The sequence below is a fragment of the Mirounga angustirostris genome, unplaced genomic scaffold (assembly GCF_029215605.1).
Source record: "Mirounga angustirostris isolate CCGP_5_RB_7025 unplaced genomic scaffold, mMirAng1.0.hap1 SCAF_6, whole genome shotgun sequence".
NCBI classification, from domain to species: Eukaryota; Metazoa; Chordata; class Mammalia; order Carnivora; family Phocidae; genus Mirounga; species Mirounga angustirostris.
In genome coordinates, this window is record NW_026991714.1 from 15,684,564 (window position 1) to 15,703,999 (window position 19,436).

The window sequence follows — 19,436 nt, forward strand, 5'->3', positions numbered from 1 at the left end:
CTCTTTTCCTTTTTAATTGAAGGATCAAGTATTCACACTGGGAGATACCTGCCACATTCAATCATCATCTGGACCTTGGGGGAAAACCCACAGTTGATATTCATATTGCCATGCTGTACTGGAAAAAAAAACAAACAAATATGTTTGGAGCATCTATATTCACTATACATGTTATTTTTATGACACACTAAAGCATTGTTGTTTAATTCTTACAGTAAACAGAATTCTCCAGTGTAAATAGAGATATCTTGTATTAAATTCACATTGTTTTGTACTTGTATTGAATTTCCTTGGTTATAGATGACAACCTATTGAACACCTTAGGAAACACAATTTGACAGAACATGACGAAGAGGCACAAAGATATATATCCCAGTGGATGTGCTTTATGGACAATTATGATTCAGCTTCCCTGTGAAAATTAAACACCTTAAAAATTCTACCATTATGGAAAGAGAAAGGTGATAAACTTGAAACTGCTTACCCTGGAGAGCCAATGGGAATTAAATATCCATTTTGTGGATTATCCACTGAAGAACTGAATTTGTAGAACTAGATTAAAGAACCTGATCCCTCTTACCAGACAGCATTATACTGTTTCATTTTGTTATAGCTAGCTTACCGATTATTAGCACAAGAGAATAAGAGAAAAGCACAGAAAGTACAAAACAGTGCAACATAATGCATTACTGTAAATTTTTTATGTTAGATGTATGTATTTTTTGGCCTGTCTGGAGCTACTCTTTGCTCTTCCATTCAGTCCTGTATCCTACAAGGCTGACCTTTACTCACAGTGTCAGTGAGCTTGCTCTCTTTCCCTCTGGCTTCCTTTTGGCTTGTCCATGAGAGGTAACAGCAGCAAGAGATGGGAGTGTGGGAGGAGAACGAAATCTCAGAATTTAAAGCATTTGTTCCCTGTCTGCTGAGCTCTGGGCTTCAGGGCGGTATTCCTCCACCAAAAGCTGCAGCTCCCATCCAATGGCCCTTTCCTATAACCCCCGCTCTTTGTCCAGGTTCCCAAATCTGTTCTCATCCCTTCGCTTGCAAATTTGAGAATGTTTATGGGCTCTTACTTAACTAGTTAGCATGGTCTCCTAGGAGGCCTGACTATGACTAGCTGGGGATGCATTATTACCACCTGGTGCCTTCCCTTAACTCTGCCCATAGCTTTGTAAATGAGTTTGAGTTGCCATCAAGTTTCCGCTGAGTCCTTAACTGATTTTTAAATCTTGTATCATCCACACTTAGCACACAGAATTTGGGGACTAGATGTAGAGATAAATGTAAAATTCATTCTGGGAATAGCAAGAGTAAATAAGTAAACAAAAATTCCATTTAGTTAAACTTTGTTTTGGCGCTCTAGACATTTTAAAAGCAAATAAGGAGGACAGTGTTCAAAAGTTCTAGATGAAGATTGTTTATCCAGTATGTCTGTGATATTTAATTTTTAAATAGTAATCAACTCATTGATACCTCATTGAAAGCTTTTTATTAATTATTATGAAATATTTATTTGTTATAATTAGTCAGTTAATGATTTGTGACATTGTTCCTCTTGATGAAGTAGGTCCAAGAGCCAAGTTCATCTTAAACATGAGTTTCCCAGATAAATTTAATATCCTAACCCACCTAGATTAGATTAACATCTGCCTCCCCCGCCACTACCATTTTTTCTTCTTTTCCATCTGGTTCTCGTTTAATAATCTTTACACACACATAATCCACTTAGTCCATCTTCTCACTTAGATTGAAAGTTTTATGAATGCAGGAACCAGGACTGTTCTGGGTATTCCCAGCTTGGAACACAATGTCCGGCACATAGTAGGTACTCCATAAATATTTACTGAGGAATCAGATAACTACCAAAAACCAAATCCACTAAACCCAGCAGATTTTTTTTCAAAAAGTATTTTACAGCACTTGGTAAGTACTTGTTTTGTTTTGTTTTGTTTTTCACACTGTGCTCTCTGGACTTGATTGGGGTAGAGAGGAGTGTTAAAGAGTTAGCACACCCATAAGAAACTGCTGGGTGATAACAGATAGCATACCAGTAGGGGATACAGACCTATCTACAATATGCCTCTGAGAGTTGGGCAGGTTATTTTTTACAAGAGATGTGCAGTACAAGACATAGATCAGCATAGGAAGAGAGAGTCTAAGGCAAGATTCCCACAGCAAATAAGGTTTTAATTTACCCTGGAAGGAAGGGACAACTCTAAGTTCATTCATCTTACAGGCATCACACTTATTTCTTTTTTTTTTCCCAAGACATCTTTATTATGTTATGTTAATCACCATACATTACATCATTAGTTTTTGATGTAGTGTTCCATGATTCATTGTTTGTGCATAACACCCAGTGCTCCATGCAGAACGTGCCCTCTTTAATACCCATCACCAGGCTAACCCATCCCCCACTCCCCTCCCCTCTAGAACCCTCAGTTTGTTTCTCAGAGTCCATAGTCTCTCATGTTTCGTCTCCCTCCCCCCGATTCCCCCTCCCCATTCTTCCCCTCCTGCTATCTTCTTCTTTTTTTTAACACATAATGTATTATTTGTTTCAGAGGTACAGGTCTGTGATTCAGCAGTCTTACATAATTCACAGCGCTCACCATAGCACATACCCTCCCCAATGTCTATCACCCAGCCACCCCATCCCTCCCACCCCCCACCACTCCAACAACCCTCAGTTTGTTTCCTGAGATTAAGAATTCCTCATATCAGTGAGGTCATATGATACATGTCTTTCTCTGATTGACTTATTTTGCTCAGCATAATACCCTGCAGTTCCATCCACGTCGTTGCAAATGGCAAGATTTCATTCCTTTTGATGGCTGCATAATATTCCATTGTATATATATATACCACATCTTCTTTATCCATTCTTCTGTTGATGGACATCTTGGCTCTTTCCACAGTTTGGCTATTGTGGACATTGCTGCTATAAACATCAGGGTGCATGTACCCCTTCGGATCCCTACATTTGCATCTTTGGGGTAAATACCCAGTAGTGCAATTGCTGGATCATAGGGTAGCTCTATTTTCAACTTTTTGAGGAACTTCCATACTGTTTTCCAGAGTGGCTGCACCAGCTTGCATTCCCACCAACAGTGTAGGAGCGTTCCCCTTTCTCCACAGTCCCACCAACATCTGTCATTTCCTGACTTGTTAATTTTAGCCATTCTGACTGGTGTGAGGTGGTATCTCATTGAGGTTTTGATTTGGATTTCCCTGATGCCGAGCGATGTTGAGCACTTTTTCATGTGTCTGTTGGCCATTTGGATGTCTTCTTTGGAAAAATGTCTGTTCATGTCTTCTGCGCATTTCTTGATTGCATCATTTGTTCTTTGGGAGTTGAGTTTAATAAGTTCTTTATAGATTTTGGATACTAGCCCTTTATCTGATATGTCATTTGCAAATATCTTCTCCCATTCTCTCAGTTGTCTTTTGGTTTTGTTGACTGTTTCTTTTCCTGTGCAAAAGCTTTTTATCTTGATGAAGTCCCTCCCAATAGTTCATTTTTGCCCTTGCTTCCCTTGCCTTTGGTGATGTTTCTAGGAAGAAGTTGCTGCGGCTGAGCTCGAAGAGGTTGCCGCCTGTGTTCTCCTTTAGGATTTTGATGGACTCCTATCTCACATTGATGTCTTTCAACCATTTGGAGTCTATTTTTGTGTGTGGTGTAAGGAAATGGTCCAGTTTCATTCTTCTGCATGTGGCTATCCAATTTTCCCAACACCATTTGTTGAAGAGACTGTCTTTTTGCCATTGGACATTCTTTCCTGCTTTGTCAAAGATGAGTTGACCATAGAGTTGAGGGTCCATTTCTGGGCTCTCTTTTCTGTTCCATTGAGCTATGTGTCTGTTTTTGTGCCAGTACCATACTGTCTTGATGATGACAGCTTTGTAATAGAGCTGGAAGTCCAGAATTGTGATGCTGCCAACTTTGTTTTTCTTTTTCAACATTCCTCTGGCTATTTGGAGTCTTTTCTGATTTCATACAAATTTTAGGATTATTTGTTCCATTTCTTTGAAAAAAGTGGATGGTATTTTGATGGGGATTGCATTGAATGTATAGATTGCTCTGGGTAGCATTGACATCTTCACAATATTTGTTCTTCCAATCCATGAGCATGGAACATTTTTCCATTTCTTTGTGTCTTCCTCAATTTCCTTCATGAGTATTTTATAGTTTTCTGAGTACAGATCCTTTGCCTCTTTGGTTAGACTTATTCCTAGGTATCTTATTGTTTTGGGTGCAATTGTAAATGGGATCAACTCCTTAATTTCTCTTTCTTCTGTCTTGTTGTTGGTGTATAGGAATGCCACTGATTTCTGTGCATTGATTTTATATCCTGCCACTTTACTGAATTCCTGTATGAGTTCTAGCAGTTTTGGGGTGGGATCTTTTGGGTTTTCCACATAAAGTATCATATCACCTGCAAAGAGTGAGCATTTGACTTCTTCTTTGCTGATTTGGATGCCTTTGATTTCTTTTTGTTGTCTGATTGCTGTGGCTAGGACTTCTAATACTATGTTGAATAGTAGATCACACTTAATTCTTAAGGTACTTGCATATATGCTTACTCATTTGATTTTCACATTAACTCTGTCGGGCCACCAGGGAAAGGAATATGACCCCCACTTTATGGGTAAGGAAACAAAAGCTTAGAAAATGTGAGCTTCCTGACCAAGTTTTAAAGGCGTGTGGTCAGGAGTCCTCAAGACTGACTAGCAGACCCCTGAACTAGCTGTCAACCCTTTTCTTCTCAAACAAAAGCAAACCAAAAGATTGCAAGGAAAGGATAAAAGAAGAAAAGAAAGTTGTTGTAGCTATTTTAATATCAGACAAAGGAGGCATTTGGGCAAATAGGATTAATAGAGATAGTTAGGTAAATTCAAAATGATAAAAGGGTGACTAAAATTAAGAACTCTTCTTTCATCAAAATGTGGTATAAATGAAGTACCCGAAGAGATAAATAATAGAGTGAGACATAATATTTATAACACAGGAGCACCTGGGTGGCTCCATCATCTGCCTTCAGCTCAGGTCATGATCCCAGGGTCCTGGGATCGAGCCCCACATTGGGCTCCTGACTCAGCAGTGAGCCTGCTTCTCCCTCTCCGTCTGCCTCTCCCCCTGCTCATGCTCTCTCTTTCTATCTGTATCTCTGTGGCTCAAATGAATAAATAAAATCTTTAAAAATTAATAATAATATTTATAACATAAAATAACTGTCAGAAGAGGAGTATTTGGAAAATATAAAATATTCTTAGGAATCAGTAATAAACTGGAGAGGGAATATAGCCAATAATAATTGTAATAGCATTGTATAGTGAGAGATGGTAGCTACACTTATGGTGAGCATTGGATAATAATCTACAGAATTGTTGTATCATTATATTGTACAATTGAAACTAATATAACATACCTGTCAACTATATTTTGATAAAAAATTTAAAATATATGATCTTAAGCTTAGAAGAAATTAACCCCAAACTCTTTACTTCATTCATTATTTTCTTACACACTTTGTCAATGATAATATATTTACAGATATTGTTATAATAATACTAATGAACTGGGGAAAGATCTGAAAAAGCATTTCACGAAAGAACGAAAAGTAAATGGCTGGTGAACATAAGGACATGTGCTCAACCTCTTTCATAAGCTGGAAATAAAAAATAATACCAAAACAAGATACCATTTTACCACATATAATACTGGCACAGTTTAAAACTGTGACTATACAAGGTCTTTTTGAGGATATGGAACAATGAGAACTCACATGCATCGGTCGTCATGGGAATTGATGCACTTTGAAAAATAGTTGGGTGTTGTCTAGCAAAATTGAATATATCCCAACAATTCCACTCCAGGATCTATGCACTAGGAAACTTCACGTCTCCCTCAGGACACATGTACAAAAATGATAACAGATACAGTGATGTAAGAGACAGAACGTTGAAACAATCCCAATGTCAACAATAGAATGAATGAATTGTGCTGTGCAGGAATCCGATACAGCAATGGAAATGAGTGAAGTATGACTACCCTCAATGGGACAGATAGGACTCATGCTTATTATGGTGAACAAGAAAAGATGCAAAAATACATGCATATCTTTTATTTAAGTAGGCTCCACGCCCAGCGTGGAGCCCAACGCGGGGACTAAACCCATGAGCCCGAGATCAAGACCCCAGCTGAGATCAAGAGTTTGATGCCCAACTGATTGAGCCACCCAGGTGCCCTCCAAACTGTATATTATATGATTCTATTAATACAAAATTTAAAAATATACCAAACTTAATTACATTGTTTACGGATGCATTTCTAAGTAGAAAAGCAAGGAAATCATTCTTTAAAAGTCAACACGGTTGTCTGTGAGGAAGAGAAAGAGTTGAAATGAGGGAGGACATATAGAAGATTCATGGGGTGTGCTGGAGATTTGTGGGGCGCTGGCAATATTTTATTTTTTAACCTTGGTGATAGTTACATGGCTTTTCGCTTTTTCGTTCATCTTTAAGATATAACATGTTTTATGTACTTTTCTATGTTATGTTTTATCACATAATTTTAAAAACATAGAAAAAATAGGTGCACAGAAGTTGGAGAGGGTAATGTTCTATGCGCTGTTGTATCTGAATGTTTCTGCATGTTACACCAACCCATAGCTCTGACACTTTCTAGCTGTCTGGTATTGGCTGTGCTATTCAGTCTTTCCCAAACTTGTTTTTCTCATCTGAAAGGGAAACTGAAACTTTTTTTGACTTCAAGGGTTTTTCCTGAGGATTGAATGGTACCTGATCTAAAACACGAATAGTGTTGTTAATTTTTCAGCATAAACGTCCTCTGACTTTCAAGCATTTGCCTGTTCTTACCTTGCATGCTTTCCTACATAACAGTATTTGTTTCGCATTTTAATGAAATGTTACATGTTGGGATAGATACAAAATTCACATGCAGTTGTAAGAAAGAGGGATCTCATTGACTTTTTGCCCAGCTCTCCCAGCTGCTTTCAAAACTATAGTACAGGATCACAACTATGATTTTGACACTGATACAGTCAAGATGCAACACAGGGGTGTGACTATTTTTTTTAATCCCCCAATTGAAAAACAGTCCCCTTTGAAACCTGTAGTAGAGAGGTAAGTTAGTTCTTTGGTAGCAGGCTTTTAGGAGTCTTTCATGTCTACCCTCACAGACCATCTCTGACTAAGGTGGATAGACCCTTCTCTTGCCTGACTAGTGACCCATGACACCATACTGTGCTCTAACACACGTCAGCCCTAAGCATCATAAATCAGTTTTATTAAGGAAGAGAAAGTATATAAAACAGTTAAAGGTATTTCTGTCTTAGAATTCCATACTACTGCTGCAATGTGGCATTCCCACATCCCTCCCTCAGTCACAACTCGTTACTATATAGTCAGGAAAAGGTGGCTTTAAAAATTATTTTTTTCCTTTTGATACTTTCAGGTGCCCTTCTCCCTACCTCCATGGTCTTCCCTACTCCAGTCTATTGCATGTGTGACTCTAGATTAATTCTTCTAAATATAATGTTTATTTTGCCCTGATCAATACACAAAAATGTCCATGGTTCTCCTGTGCATCATAAAATCCCCAACCATTGGAGTGGCATTCAAGGTCTGAACCTCCTTTAAAAAAAAAAAAAAAAATTATTTATTTGACAGAGAGAGACACAGTGAGAGAGGGAACACAAGCAGGGGGAGTGGGAGAGGGAGAAGCAGGCTCCCCACCGAGCAGGGAGCCCGATGCGGGGCTCGATCCCAGGACCCTGGGATCATGACCTGAGCCGAAGGCAGACGCTTAACGACTGAGCCACCCAGGCACCCCTGAACCTCCTTTTGAAGGCTTATTTTCTATTAGGCTTTCACCAGTTACAACAATAACAACAGAATATGGATCTATTCTGGATGTCTTTACTCTACCTTGCATTTTCTTGCTTCCAGGCATTGGTAAATGTCATTTCCCCACCAGGAACGTCTTCCTGAGACATGGCCTTTTCACATTTTGCCTTTTATGGAAGACCCAGCTGCTTTGTACAGAAGCCCTGGCTGCTCTAAAAAGCTTTTAGGACTCACTTTAGCCAGAGTGATTGCCCCCTGCTAGAAGCTCCTGTATGTCTGTACCATTTGTTGGGCATGAATTTTTTGTGGTGCTTATCACTTTTATTTAACTCTTGAATTGTTTAATTAGACCTGTGTTTAACCCTTTTCTTACTTCCACAAAGACAGATATTATTTCTTATTCTTTCTATCCCCAAAGTACCTTTCAGGAATTGACTTCCAATAAATATATGTTAAGCTTTTTGTTATGCTCAACGTAATTGCTTGTAGGGTTAGAATGTGTTCATCAGTTCTTAATTTGAGTGGAATTCCTAAATATTTTAGCAGAGCAATTTAGGCTGGAGATGAATAAGAGGAGCGGTGGTGGTAGGGGGATGAGATTGCCAGGTTCCAAGCCTGAGTTGATATTTATTTGTATGACCTTGGGAAATAGCTTAGCCTCTCTAAGAGTCCGTTCCCCTAACTCTGTAACAAGGCAAATAACACTTCTTATTTCTTGATGTTGTTAAAGTTAATGGAAATAATTCATATCAAACATATTGCCTATCATCTGGCTCAATGTGAGTGTTCAGTACATTTTTTAATAATAAAGTGTTTTAAAATTTCAAAAATACTTACACAGCATTTTAAGAACTTCGCATTTTACTTTTTTTTAAGCCTATTCATACATGTCCTGTAGTCTACTCAAAGAAGGAAAGTGCCTCCTTAGGCTTCACTTAAAATGTCGACTGGAAATTCTTTAGTTTTTGTTACACACTTTGGGAATCTGAGGTCAATGCAAATTGTTGTCTTAATACATATTTTAGACTTGTTATTTACTAAATGTATGTTTTTGGAACTGAATTGTACAATATTTCATATAATACTAATTTTATTTACATTAAAAAGTCTGTTAATGAAAAGTTATGACATCTGCCTGCATATCTTGGTAAGAAATGGATTGTTACTTTCAAATAGTATCTCTTATTGTCCACCAATTTACCAGGAAGTTTGACTGTATGTCCTTAACTTGGATTATACAGCTAATGGCCTTGCCCAAACCAGATCAAAGGAAATACCTGCTCTTGTCTCAGGCTCCTTTTTGTGGCAAATGTAGGCACCAGCTCTAAACCACGATGGTATCCCACTTTGGCCCACTTTGAGATCTGGTGATTACCTGGTGAGACCTGGACCTAAGGGCAGAAACCCAGAGAGATCAACATCACGAGTCTGTTCCACCCTCACAACGTGCTCACATTGACCCCAGCTTCCCGATCCTGGGGTGGGGAACTCTCATCTTGCTAGTACTCAGTGAAGGTCTGACTGATCACTGATTGCGTGTGTCATGTTCAGATATGGGTTTTGAAAAATGGCCCTCTGTCTGCAGTGTGAAGAATAAATTGTATGAAAACATGAATAATGCATCAAAACATGTAGGTGGCTATTATTCTCAGATATGAGGTGATGGCAGAACGGACTAGGTGGCCATGAGTATGGTGATGGGTGAAGATCAGTTGGGAATGTACAGTCTACATGACTCAGTGGAGTTGGTATGGTGGGGGAGGGAGAAGAGAGTGTCCAATATGATTTAAAGTTAGACAACACTTACCCAGTGTACACTTGGATTCTACAATTTAGGTCTATAATTGATCTTTTAGCACTTCCTACAAGTGCCGTCAAATAGTGGTTACCTACAGAATGCTGGGGTACTCTGTATGTACGTGCGCATGCATGCATGTGTGCGATCTCACCCACATGAAAGCTGGGCTTCAGTTTCACCCACCTTTCCGTTCAGATGCATCCTAGATACTAAAAAGTTTCTGAGCAGTTGAATTAACTGTCACAAATCTCACTTAATTTTATTCTCAGCTCATTTGCCGTGTACTCATCTTACTCTAAGCCCTTCTTGTAGTAACTGTCTATTATTTCTTTATCCATAGTTCTGGATGTCATGGTTATCTAGTTTCTTAGCATCGCTTGCTAGGGGTTGACTTGCTAAAGTCAGGTAGACAAAACAAAGAAGAAACTTTTGAGAGACTGTCACTGGGGGAGGAAGGAGAACTCAAAAAGCAGACATAAGAATGGATTAAGTATAGTCGCTGAGTGATGTGATGGATAAAACCTGGGCAAGTATCCTAGATCTCATCAGTCCCTGAGGGTATTACTGAATTAGAGAATATAGTCTTTGACCTCCATAACGCACGGCTTGAGTCATCACAAGATGATTCAATTATATTCATTATAATCTGTGTGGGAAGACAGGTGAGTACTGTGGAGTCCTTTCTAGAAAGATTTCCTTTAAAAATGGTTAAAATTCTTAAAGTTTGTACTTAAGGAATGAGATTTAGTTATAATGAAAATTAACTTCTATGAAATATGTCATTTCCCAATATGTCAGATAAATGAGATATTATGCACATAATCCTAGCATAAAAGAAATTCTCTGTTCCCCAATTATGTAAGAAAACGGAAATATTGATTTGGGTACTTCCTATGTCATTGTTGAAAAGCAGGTCAAGTAGATAGCATTTTGAGGGTCTTACAATTTCTTTAAGAGCTTCTCCAACACATTATTTGCACATAAGATTTTTTTTTTTTTTTTTTGGTGAGGATTACATGATTGCTTAGTAGAGTGCCTGGCACATCACGATTTTTTATCATGATTATGACTGTGATTTTATCCTTTTTCGTCTCTTAAATTTCCTGTGACTATTTAGTTTTACACTATATATCTTTCATTTCTTAGTTTTAATTCATCTGTGCTTTTGTGTGTTGAGTATTAAATGGCATTAAACTGAATACTTACTATAAGTATTCTCAGAGCTATCAGAGATGGTCTTACTAGAATAAAGGAGAAAGTTGGCAGCTGTACTTTTTTTGTGTAGCCAAAGGGCTATATGACAGTAAAATACTCTTACCCCCAAATTTGGAAATGTGGGAAATAGACCTGCTCTTAAAAGATAAGCTATACAAAGTTATCCTCATCAAGGAAAATAAGATAGAGCAGTAGCTTTATTTAAAAAGTATTAGTTAAAAAATAAATAAATAAAAAGTATTAGCTTGGGACGCCTGAGTGGCTCAGTCGTTAAGCGTCTGCCTTTGGCTCAGGTCATGATCCCAGGGTCCATGGATCGAGCCCTGCATTGGGCTCCCTGCTCAGCGGGAAGCCTGCTTCTCCCTCTCTCCCCCTGCTTGTGTTCCCTCTCTCGCTGTCTCTCTTTCTGTCAAATAAATAAATAAAATCTTATAAAAAAATATTAGCTCATTCAAATATAAACAGCTTTTTTTACTTTTATTTTTTGTATTATGTTATTTTAATCACCATACATTACATCATTAGTTTTTGATGTAGTGTTCCATGATTCATTGTTTGCATATAACACCCAGTGCTCTATTCAATACCCGCCCTCTTTAATACCCATCACCAGGCTAACCCCTCCCCCACCCCCTCCCCTCTAGAACCCTCAGTTTGTTTCTCAGAGTCCATAGTCTCTCATGGTTCCTCTCCCCCTCTGATTTCCTCCCCTTCATTTTTCCCTTCCTACTATCTTCTTTTTTTTTTTTTTTTTAACATATAATGTATTATTTGTTTCAGAGGTACAGGTCTGTGATTCAACAGTCTTACACAATTCACAGCGCTCACCATAGCACATACCCTCCCCAATGTCTATTACCCAGCCACCCCATCCCTCCCACCCCCCACCACTCCAGCAACCCTCAGTTTGTTTCCTGAGATTAAGAACAGCTTTAATCCTAAAGGATGTACTGACCAGGATCTAACTAATGAAACAGAAAATGTGCTAGGAATATAGGACAGACTATATTTAATATAAGGGGTTGGTTACAAATGTGTTGGAAGGGCTGCAGAAACAAAAAAGGTGATTGTCAGAGAGCTGCTAACTTCCCTGGTCTTTGGCTTCTGAGTCGGCCTCGGCTGCTGCTAGCTGCCGGATTTGCTGATGTAATGCTTCAACCATCAAGAAGCAGTGCCCCAGACCGTGCTAACGGGCCACCCAGAGTCCAGTACTGAAGAGGCTGGAAACGCAGAAGAGGCATTTCTGCTGCTGGGACTGCTTGAGGCCACAGCTGCTTTGTCCCTCTGCTGACCTCAACAGTCAGCAAAAGCCTCGGCTTCTGGAGCTAAAAATTGGACATTTTCTGTCTTCCTGTTTCTGCCCACCTTGCAGTGTTTCCTATTGGTGAAATCCAAGAGGGAGCCATCAAGCCAGAGGGCTGCAAATATAGAGGATGGGCTTTTAAGCCCAGCGCACAGACCAGACTATAGACGTGTGGATGTGGGGCTGTGGGTAGATGAATTGGATGAATAACCAGATTATTCAGCACCCATGCCCATGCTTCTTCCTTCCATTACTTTCCATGACCAGCAATAATCACTGCACGCTTCCACCTAACATCCTACTGTGCTTTGTACAATGAAACTCTTACCCTCTGTCATTGTATTCACATCTGGGTTCATTCCCCTTGAGTTTAGACACAACCTACTTAGATATCCTGTAACTTAAAAGCTAAGATAAAATTAATACCCACTAACTTTCTTTATATAAATCAGTAGGGAAAAGGAGGAGAGAAAATTAGTTATTATAAACAAATCTTTATGTAATATGAAAGAAATAAAGCATGAAATAACACCTATAATTCTCATTTCCATAACTAGTTTAAGGCCACAGTCAGTATTTATTTGCCCTCAGCCAGTAGCTCATCTATTTGGGATTTTTGACCTAGTAAGGTAACCCAAACTTTCATTACTGAAGGGTGTATGTGCTTACTGTCAGCATGCAGGAGGAAGCCAATTTCTCTTCCAAACAGTAACCTTTCTCTTACCTGTTGATATAGTTGCATGAGGATCCCAAATTGCCAGGTAATATTGTTTCTAATTTAGTGGTACCTTGCTTGCAGCCCACAACATAAGTATTCCTCTTTGTGGCTAGAGAAAGCAAAAATATTTTATGTAGGTTATTAAGTGTAATAGTAAGAGGAAACACTCTGACTACCTTCTCTTGATTCCCATTTCCACATTTCTCACTACAGAAAAGCCAGCATCAAATACTGACCCCTAGCTCAAATCAGGGGAAGCATCCTGTAGGAACCCCTAAATCCACAGGTGTTATCACCCAGCCTGGGCCATAATGGGAGCTTCAGGAGGCTGTTCCAGCAGTCTCTTAGGCTATGGGTTGATGAGGTATATCATAAAATGAGTAACTCTTATGGCGGTAACTCACACCCTACTTGTTTTGCTATAAACTGGTTTTTAAATCCAAAGCAGTGTTGTAAAGGATATCCTGACAATGAGTGCAGCATTCTATAAGTTTGCAGATGATGGTGCTGCCAAACATTGTGAGCAGGTTCTGGAACTGAGCAATTTCCTCCTAGGAGGAAGGGACACTCCTGATGTCATGGTCCTATCAGGAATGTTATCCCTAATGCAATGATGGGTGAGGGTTTGACCTTCCTTCAGGACACTAATGAGACCAAATTTGGAGTTCCCAGGCTAAGAGTCAGGCCTCTTGGAAGCCAGCTGAATTCCTTGACAACCTTGACTTTGCTAGAGTCTGTTTCAAAACTCATTCCTTCTCCAAATCTCTCTCTGAGCTATTTTTTAATATCTTTTTACCAAGTCTCTTTTCATATTTCAGGTAGCAAGTTATCTCTTTTTCCTGTAGCCTTACATTTTCCCTCTAGTTTGGATGCTGATATTTTTACTCTGCTGTGTGTTCATTAATTTATTCATTCAATCAATATATATTAAGTACCTACTATGTTTTAGGCATGGTGCTAAGCTCTAGAAATACACAAGTGAGGAAGAGTCATGATTGCCTTGGGGATCCTACAGAGAGGCAATTAAACAGCCACTGTGAAATTAATTTTACTTTGAAAGAAGTTCCAATTTAGCATATAGGCAAAGTTTTATTTCTCAATGCTTGATCAGTTTAGGTATTCTGTAATTCCAGAGAACATAGATCCCTAACTTCCTTTTAATGAAAATATTTTGATTGCAAATTCAAATGATCATATTCAACAACTATTTAATTTCTCATATCTCTCCTAGTTGATTTCATAAAAAGACACATAACCTTCCTTCTGAAATAAATTTTAGTTGATCATTAAAACTAGTAAATCATAGTTTCTCTAACGCATTCATGAGTGTCTCATGAATGTACTTTGTGCAATTTGTGCAAGGTGTTTATGGTTAGGTTATATAATATTGCAGTTGAGAAAATGGGTTCTGGACCCGGACCTCCTAGGTCCAAATCCTGACTCCAGCACTGGCCAGCTATGTGATTTCAAGCAAGTTACCTACCTGTCTTGCCTGAATTTCCTCATCTATAAAATAATGATAATAATACTGCCTCTATTCTGGTGGTGCTGCTAGGAGAGGGTTAAAAAGGAGTTCACACACAACAGGTACTTAGAACAGTGTCTGACACATCCTGAGTAACGTATAATGCACTAACAAATAAGATCATTTGACTTCTAGAGCACATCTATCAAGGATATCATTTTAGAATGCAATACAAATTATAAATATACTTAATTTATTCATGTTTGATCTGGAACACAAATGATAGTAGTTAACATGATGTAACAGGAAGAGTCCCATAATGGGACTCTTGGGTTCTATTTCTGCCTCTATACTAATTAGCTTAACAGTTTGATATTTAAGAGTTTAATGCCTGTTTTATCCTTTGGAAAGAGACAGGGTTTAGACCAGGGAAAATACCAGATACTGTGATTCAGTAATTCCATGAAATTAGAAATCACATCAAGAAGTGTTTGCTTTCTTAAGACATTCTTTGCTGTTGTCTGGTTGTCATGCTAAAGGTCCACTATTATCTTCCTAGGTGTTATCACAAGCTATGGACTATATCTGGATGGTATATTAATTCACAATTCCTCAGAACTCAGCTGTCATGCTTATGGATTTGCTCCTTGGAGCTTACATTCCTTCAGAGTCCAAGCATGCACGGCCAAAGGTTGTGCTCTGGGCCCACTGGTGAGTATGTGCATTTACATTCTGGGAATGTATTTGATGTCAGATGACAGTGAATATCAAGGAAGAAGTAAATGGTGGTGACTCACTCTCTGCACAGCTAGGCTTTCAAGCAGGATGGGAGATTTTCTTTTTATAAAATTTTATTTAAGACTTAGTAAGAGTTTATGTTCAACATAAATTTCAAGATTGTACATAGATCTAGTAAAGGACAGAATTTATATTTCACTGAAATTTTTCAAGGTAATTTGGCTGGTTGAGCAGAAGTACATACGATTTTGTTTAGTTTAGTTACATATTTATTTAAAGTGGATGTTTTTGTTTCTAATAATGGGCTCAACAACTGAGTAAGTTTATGATTAAAAAGTGAAAACAATTGAAAGTCCATGACTGCCACAGTATGGCAACCCAGCTGCCCAGCAAGAAGATCGGTCAATTAGAAGGTTAAGCTTGCCTCATCTAACAGAACAAAATAGATTTATATCATCAGGGTGATACAGTTTCACAAGAACAGTATTTAAAATTGCACAGATATTAGCTTTTGATATCCACATTTCAGAAATCTATAGGTATATCTGTATTTCATTAGCTGTTAAAAGATTGACAAATCATGCTTTTTATTCTTTAATATAATTTTTCAGACTCAATAGTGCATAATTGTCATAGACCAGCATGGCATTCTTTAGTTTCAAAACATCAGATTTTATTTTTCTGCATTTTTCTTAATTAGATTTCGCTTCTTTTAAGGGAAATGCTCATTACTCTTAGATATTTTTTGGCAATGTTTGCTAATGCTCTATCATTTTAATGCACTCTGTCTTCATTGGAGAGTGTATCATATAAATATTACCTTGGAAAACAGCTCTACAGTTTCATTTTTGCTTCCTTATTTTTGATCACACCTTCCATTTCATTTCAGAGGTTGGTTGCTTTCCAAGCTGCTAACATCATCTATTGGTGGGGCTGATCTGTAGTCTTTACTGCCATTAAGTATTTTATAGCTCAGACCCTCTGATGGTTACTTACTCTTAAAAGCAGGAATGGCAACAGCCCAGCTTTTCTTCTCCATTCAAAAGAAGAGAGAAAGAAACCCGAGAACACTTCACATGAGCTTGAAACCTAGACTCTTTCAAAAATATAAACTGCACATTGTGGTTCTGGCTACTAAATTGGCTCCCACACCATCTCTTGATGTTCTGGCAACTTTAAACAAGGGGGACACGGTTATTGATCTGTGTACTGTGTAGATAAGATAGTCGGCGATGTTAACCTTAAGAAATCAAATGCCACGGTGCCCTGACGGGAAGAGAGAAAACAGAATTGGATTGTAAAACCTGCTCTGCCATGGTCTCGTACATTCTAGACTTGGTCCCGACGTAAAGCACGGTTATTTTCTCCCCTTGGTACTTTTCTTTATCTTGTGCTCAGAATGCAAATGCTTTTCCCAAGTCAATGACCCATCTTTAATCACTGGGATTGAACAACAATGTCTTTATTTAGAACAAGTCAAGTATATGCTGCCAAGAAGTTAAAACCTACGGTCTTCAATTGGTTTCTAAAATATTTTTGTGCCAATTAGAGTACACATTGTGCCCTTAAGAGATTACATATCTGAATATTCTAAACCTCCCTGGATATCTATCACAATCATGAAGGATAGTCCAGATTCAGACACACACATCACTTAAGGGTATTCTTCATCTAAAGCCAATGTTACAAAAAGAGTTTGACTGAAGCAAAAAATTCATGATTTCGGTTTTAAATCTTTTGCTGGCAGAAATTGAAAAATAAATTTTTTGTGAGTCGATTTTTTTGTTCACCTAACAACATTTTTGGATGATAATTCTTGGTTTTGGGAAAGAGAAACCTGTTTATTTTACATCTTTCACATATTTGGTATCATTCTTTTACATGCATGCAGGGAAATACTATTCTATGATTTTTTGTGATAAATATGCTCTGTTCCTGAATGTGGTTTTGGTTCACCCTCAAAATTGGCAAGCTCAAATAATAAAGGGGATAAAACAGTAAAAAGGACAAATTTGATAAAACAGAATATTTTAAAAATAAAAATGCATACATATATTCCACATTTTTGCCATTTTAATGTAGTGTTAGCTCAGTATGTTTTGTTTTTAGCCTGACCAAGTTTATTACCTGTTACTTGTGATTCGGAAAGAATTACTCTGTACCCATCTGAAAAAAAGATTTTTTTGTAGTTTGTTTAGTTCTCATCCAATTACACAACGTATTTGGCTTTTAAAGAAATTTCAACATTGAAAACAATTTATAATGTCTTTGATCCTAATTTTAAGAAGCTAATATGCATTGTCAAATTTAATCCAGTAATTGAAGTTTTATAAATGTTGGAAATAATGAAAAATTAACAGAAAATGCAACAGAGAATAACTTTTTAAAAGCTATTCTTGCTTTCAATTATATTGTTGAATTATACTAGAGAGAAACCCTTCACATTTTGTCTTGCTATAATAAGAAGCATTGAATTTATCCATAGGATAATCACTTTGCTTTCGTTTGTTTTTTTTCCACTTAGCTAATGTTAGATAATACCGGTGGAGTCTAAGATTGGGAATTTTATGACTGTGTCTGGCCTTTGAACATTCATTGGATTCAATTCTCCAAGGACCCTCTTAAGGATGAAATGTGAAACTATATGTCACTGCCATGGGATATGGTTAAAAGCTGCTTTGGTTTCTTAGTGATGGCATGTTCATACACATAATCACACCTAAACACACATATACACATACTCACCTTTTCACATTTGTTTTTTACAAAGAAGCAAATTTGTTATTTAAGACATCTAAATCTCCATGCCCATATGCAACTGTCAAGAAAATCCTAAATGGGAAATCTACTCTAAGCCTGCTATTATTCCTTGTGCCTCATTGGCAAACATATTTACCCTACTAAGCCTCAGATTTTTCAACTCTTAACAAAAGGAAAATAATGGGGGCGCCTGTGTGGCTCAGTTGGTTAAACGACTGCCTTCGGCTCAGGTCATGATCCTGGAGTCCCGGGATCGAGTCCCGCGTCGGGCTCCCTGCTCAACGGGGAGTCTGCTTCTCCCTCTCCCACTCCCCCTGCTTGTGTTCCCTCTCTCGCTGTGTCTCTGTCAAATAAATAAATAAAATCTTTAAAAAAAAAAAAAAAGAACATAATGCTCACTTTAAACAGGATTGATGTAAAATTTTCAGTGAAATATTCACAAAAGGATTTCTGGTACATGATAAGAGTTTTATTAAGGATAAAAATTTTATTAAAATGTTTATATTTTCATGGCTCATTTATTCTCAAGAAATTTTTTTCTGTGTCAGGAGAGGTTTCCAGGTAAAAGCCAGCCTTCCAGAATGCCTATTCCCTAACATTCTTCTTAAGGCAAGATAGATAAACAAAGAGGTAATTTTTTTTTTAAAGACTGAGTTGAAGCAAAATAGTACAGTTGCCAAATTTCATGTAGAGTAAAAACTGAGGTATTTTATCCAGATACTGATGGAAATTTTTAAAATATATCACTTTGAATTAACCAGATATTTGAGGATATTAATATAATTATCTGGAATTGCCCTTAATTCTTCAACTTTTTGAATCTCATTTTATTTGGTACACTTCAAAATCATTTTATTTGCAATAGTTTGAATTATATACATAGACATAATGAAACCAATTGCATTGTTATGAAATATTAAAATGATGAATTGATATTTTTTCTAGTCAAGTTTATCATTTTTTGGTACATAGTTATTAGACTAAAAAAAATGAGTAGGAGTTACAGATCTACAGAACCCCATAGCCTTTCTCAGATGAAAATAAAACATGTCGTGACCCCATACTTATTAAAAATTAACACTCTGTCTTTTTCACATTTATTTTCGTAATTGGGAAAGTGCATTTGCCCTAAGAAATGAAGGTTTCATAATTGAGAATATTTGCCTGCCTAAGGATTTCATGTTTGATCACCTTCTGGTAAGGCATGAGCCTGTGCTTTAAGAAGAAGGTCAAAATTATCAACATATTCCATACATCTTAAAAGGTCGAACATTCGGGGCGCCTGGGTGGCTCAGTCGTTAAGCGTCTGCCTTCGGCTCAGGTCATGGTCCCAGGGTCCTGGGATCGGGCTCTGCATTGGGCTCCCTGCTCTGCGGGAAGCCTGCTTCCCCCTCTCCCAGTCCCCCTGCTTGTGTTCCTGCTCTCACTATCTCTGTCTCTTTCAAATAAATAAATAAAATCTTTAAAAAATAAAAATAAAAAAAAATAAAAAATAAAAAAAAGGTCGAACATTTACGAGGATGCTTATGAGTATGTGGTGATTAGTTAACAAATTTAAGCCAGTTATGAG

At 37.7% G+C, this 19,436-nt stretch overlaps 1 protein-coding gene across 1 annotated transcript in view; it reads left to right on the top strand.

The window, feature by feature from the left end:
- Window positions 1-19,436, top strand: part of USH2A (usherin) — a 701,438-nt gene that overhangs the window by 372,516 nt on the left and 309,486 nt on the right. Inside the window, exon 35 of the mRNA XM_045876094.2 lies at window positions 14,928-15,079. Within this exon, the coding sequence (XP_045732050.2) occupies window positions 14,928-15,079 (152 nt within the window). The remainder of the gene's footprint in view (window positions 1-14,927; window positions 15,080-19,436) is intronic.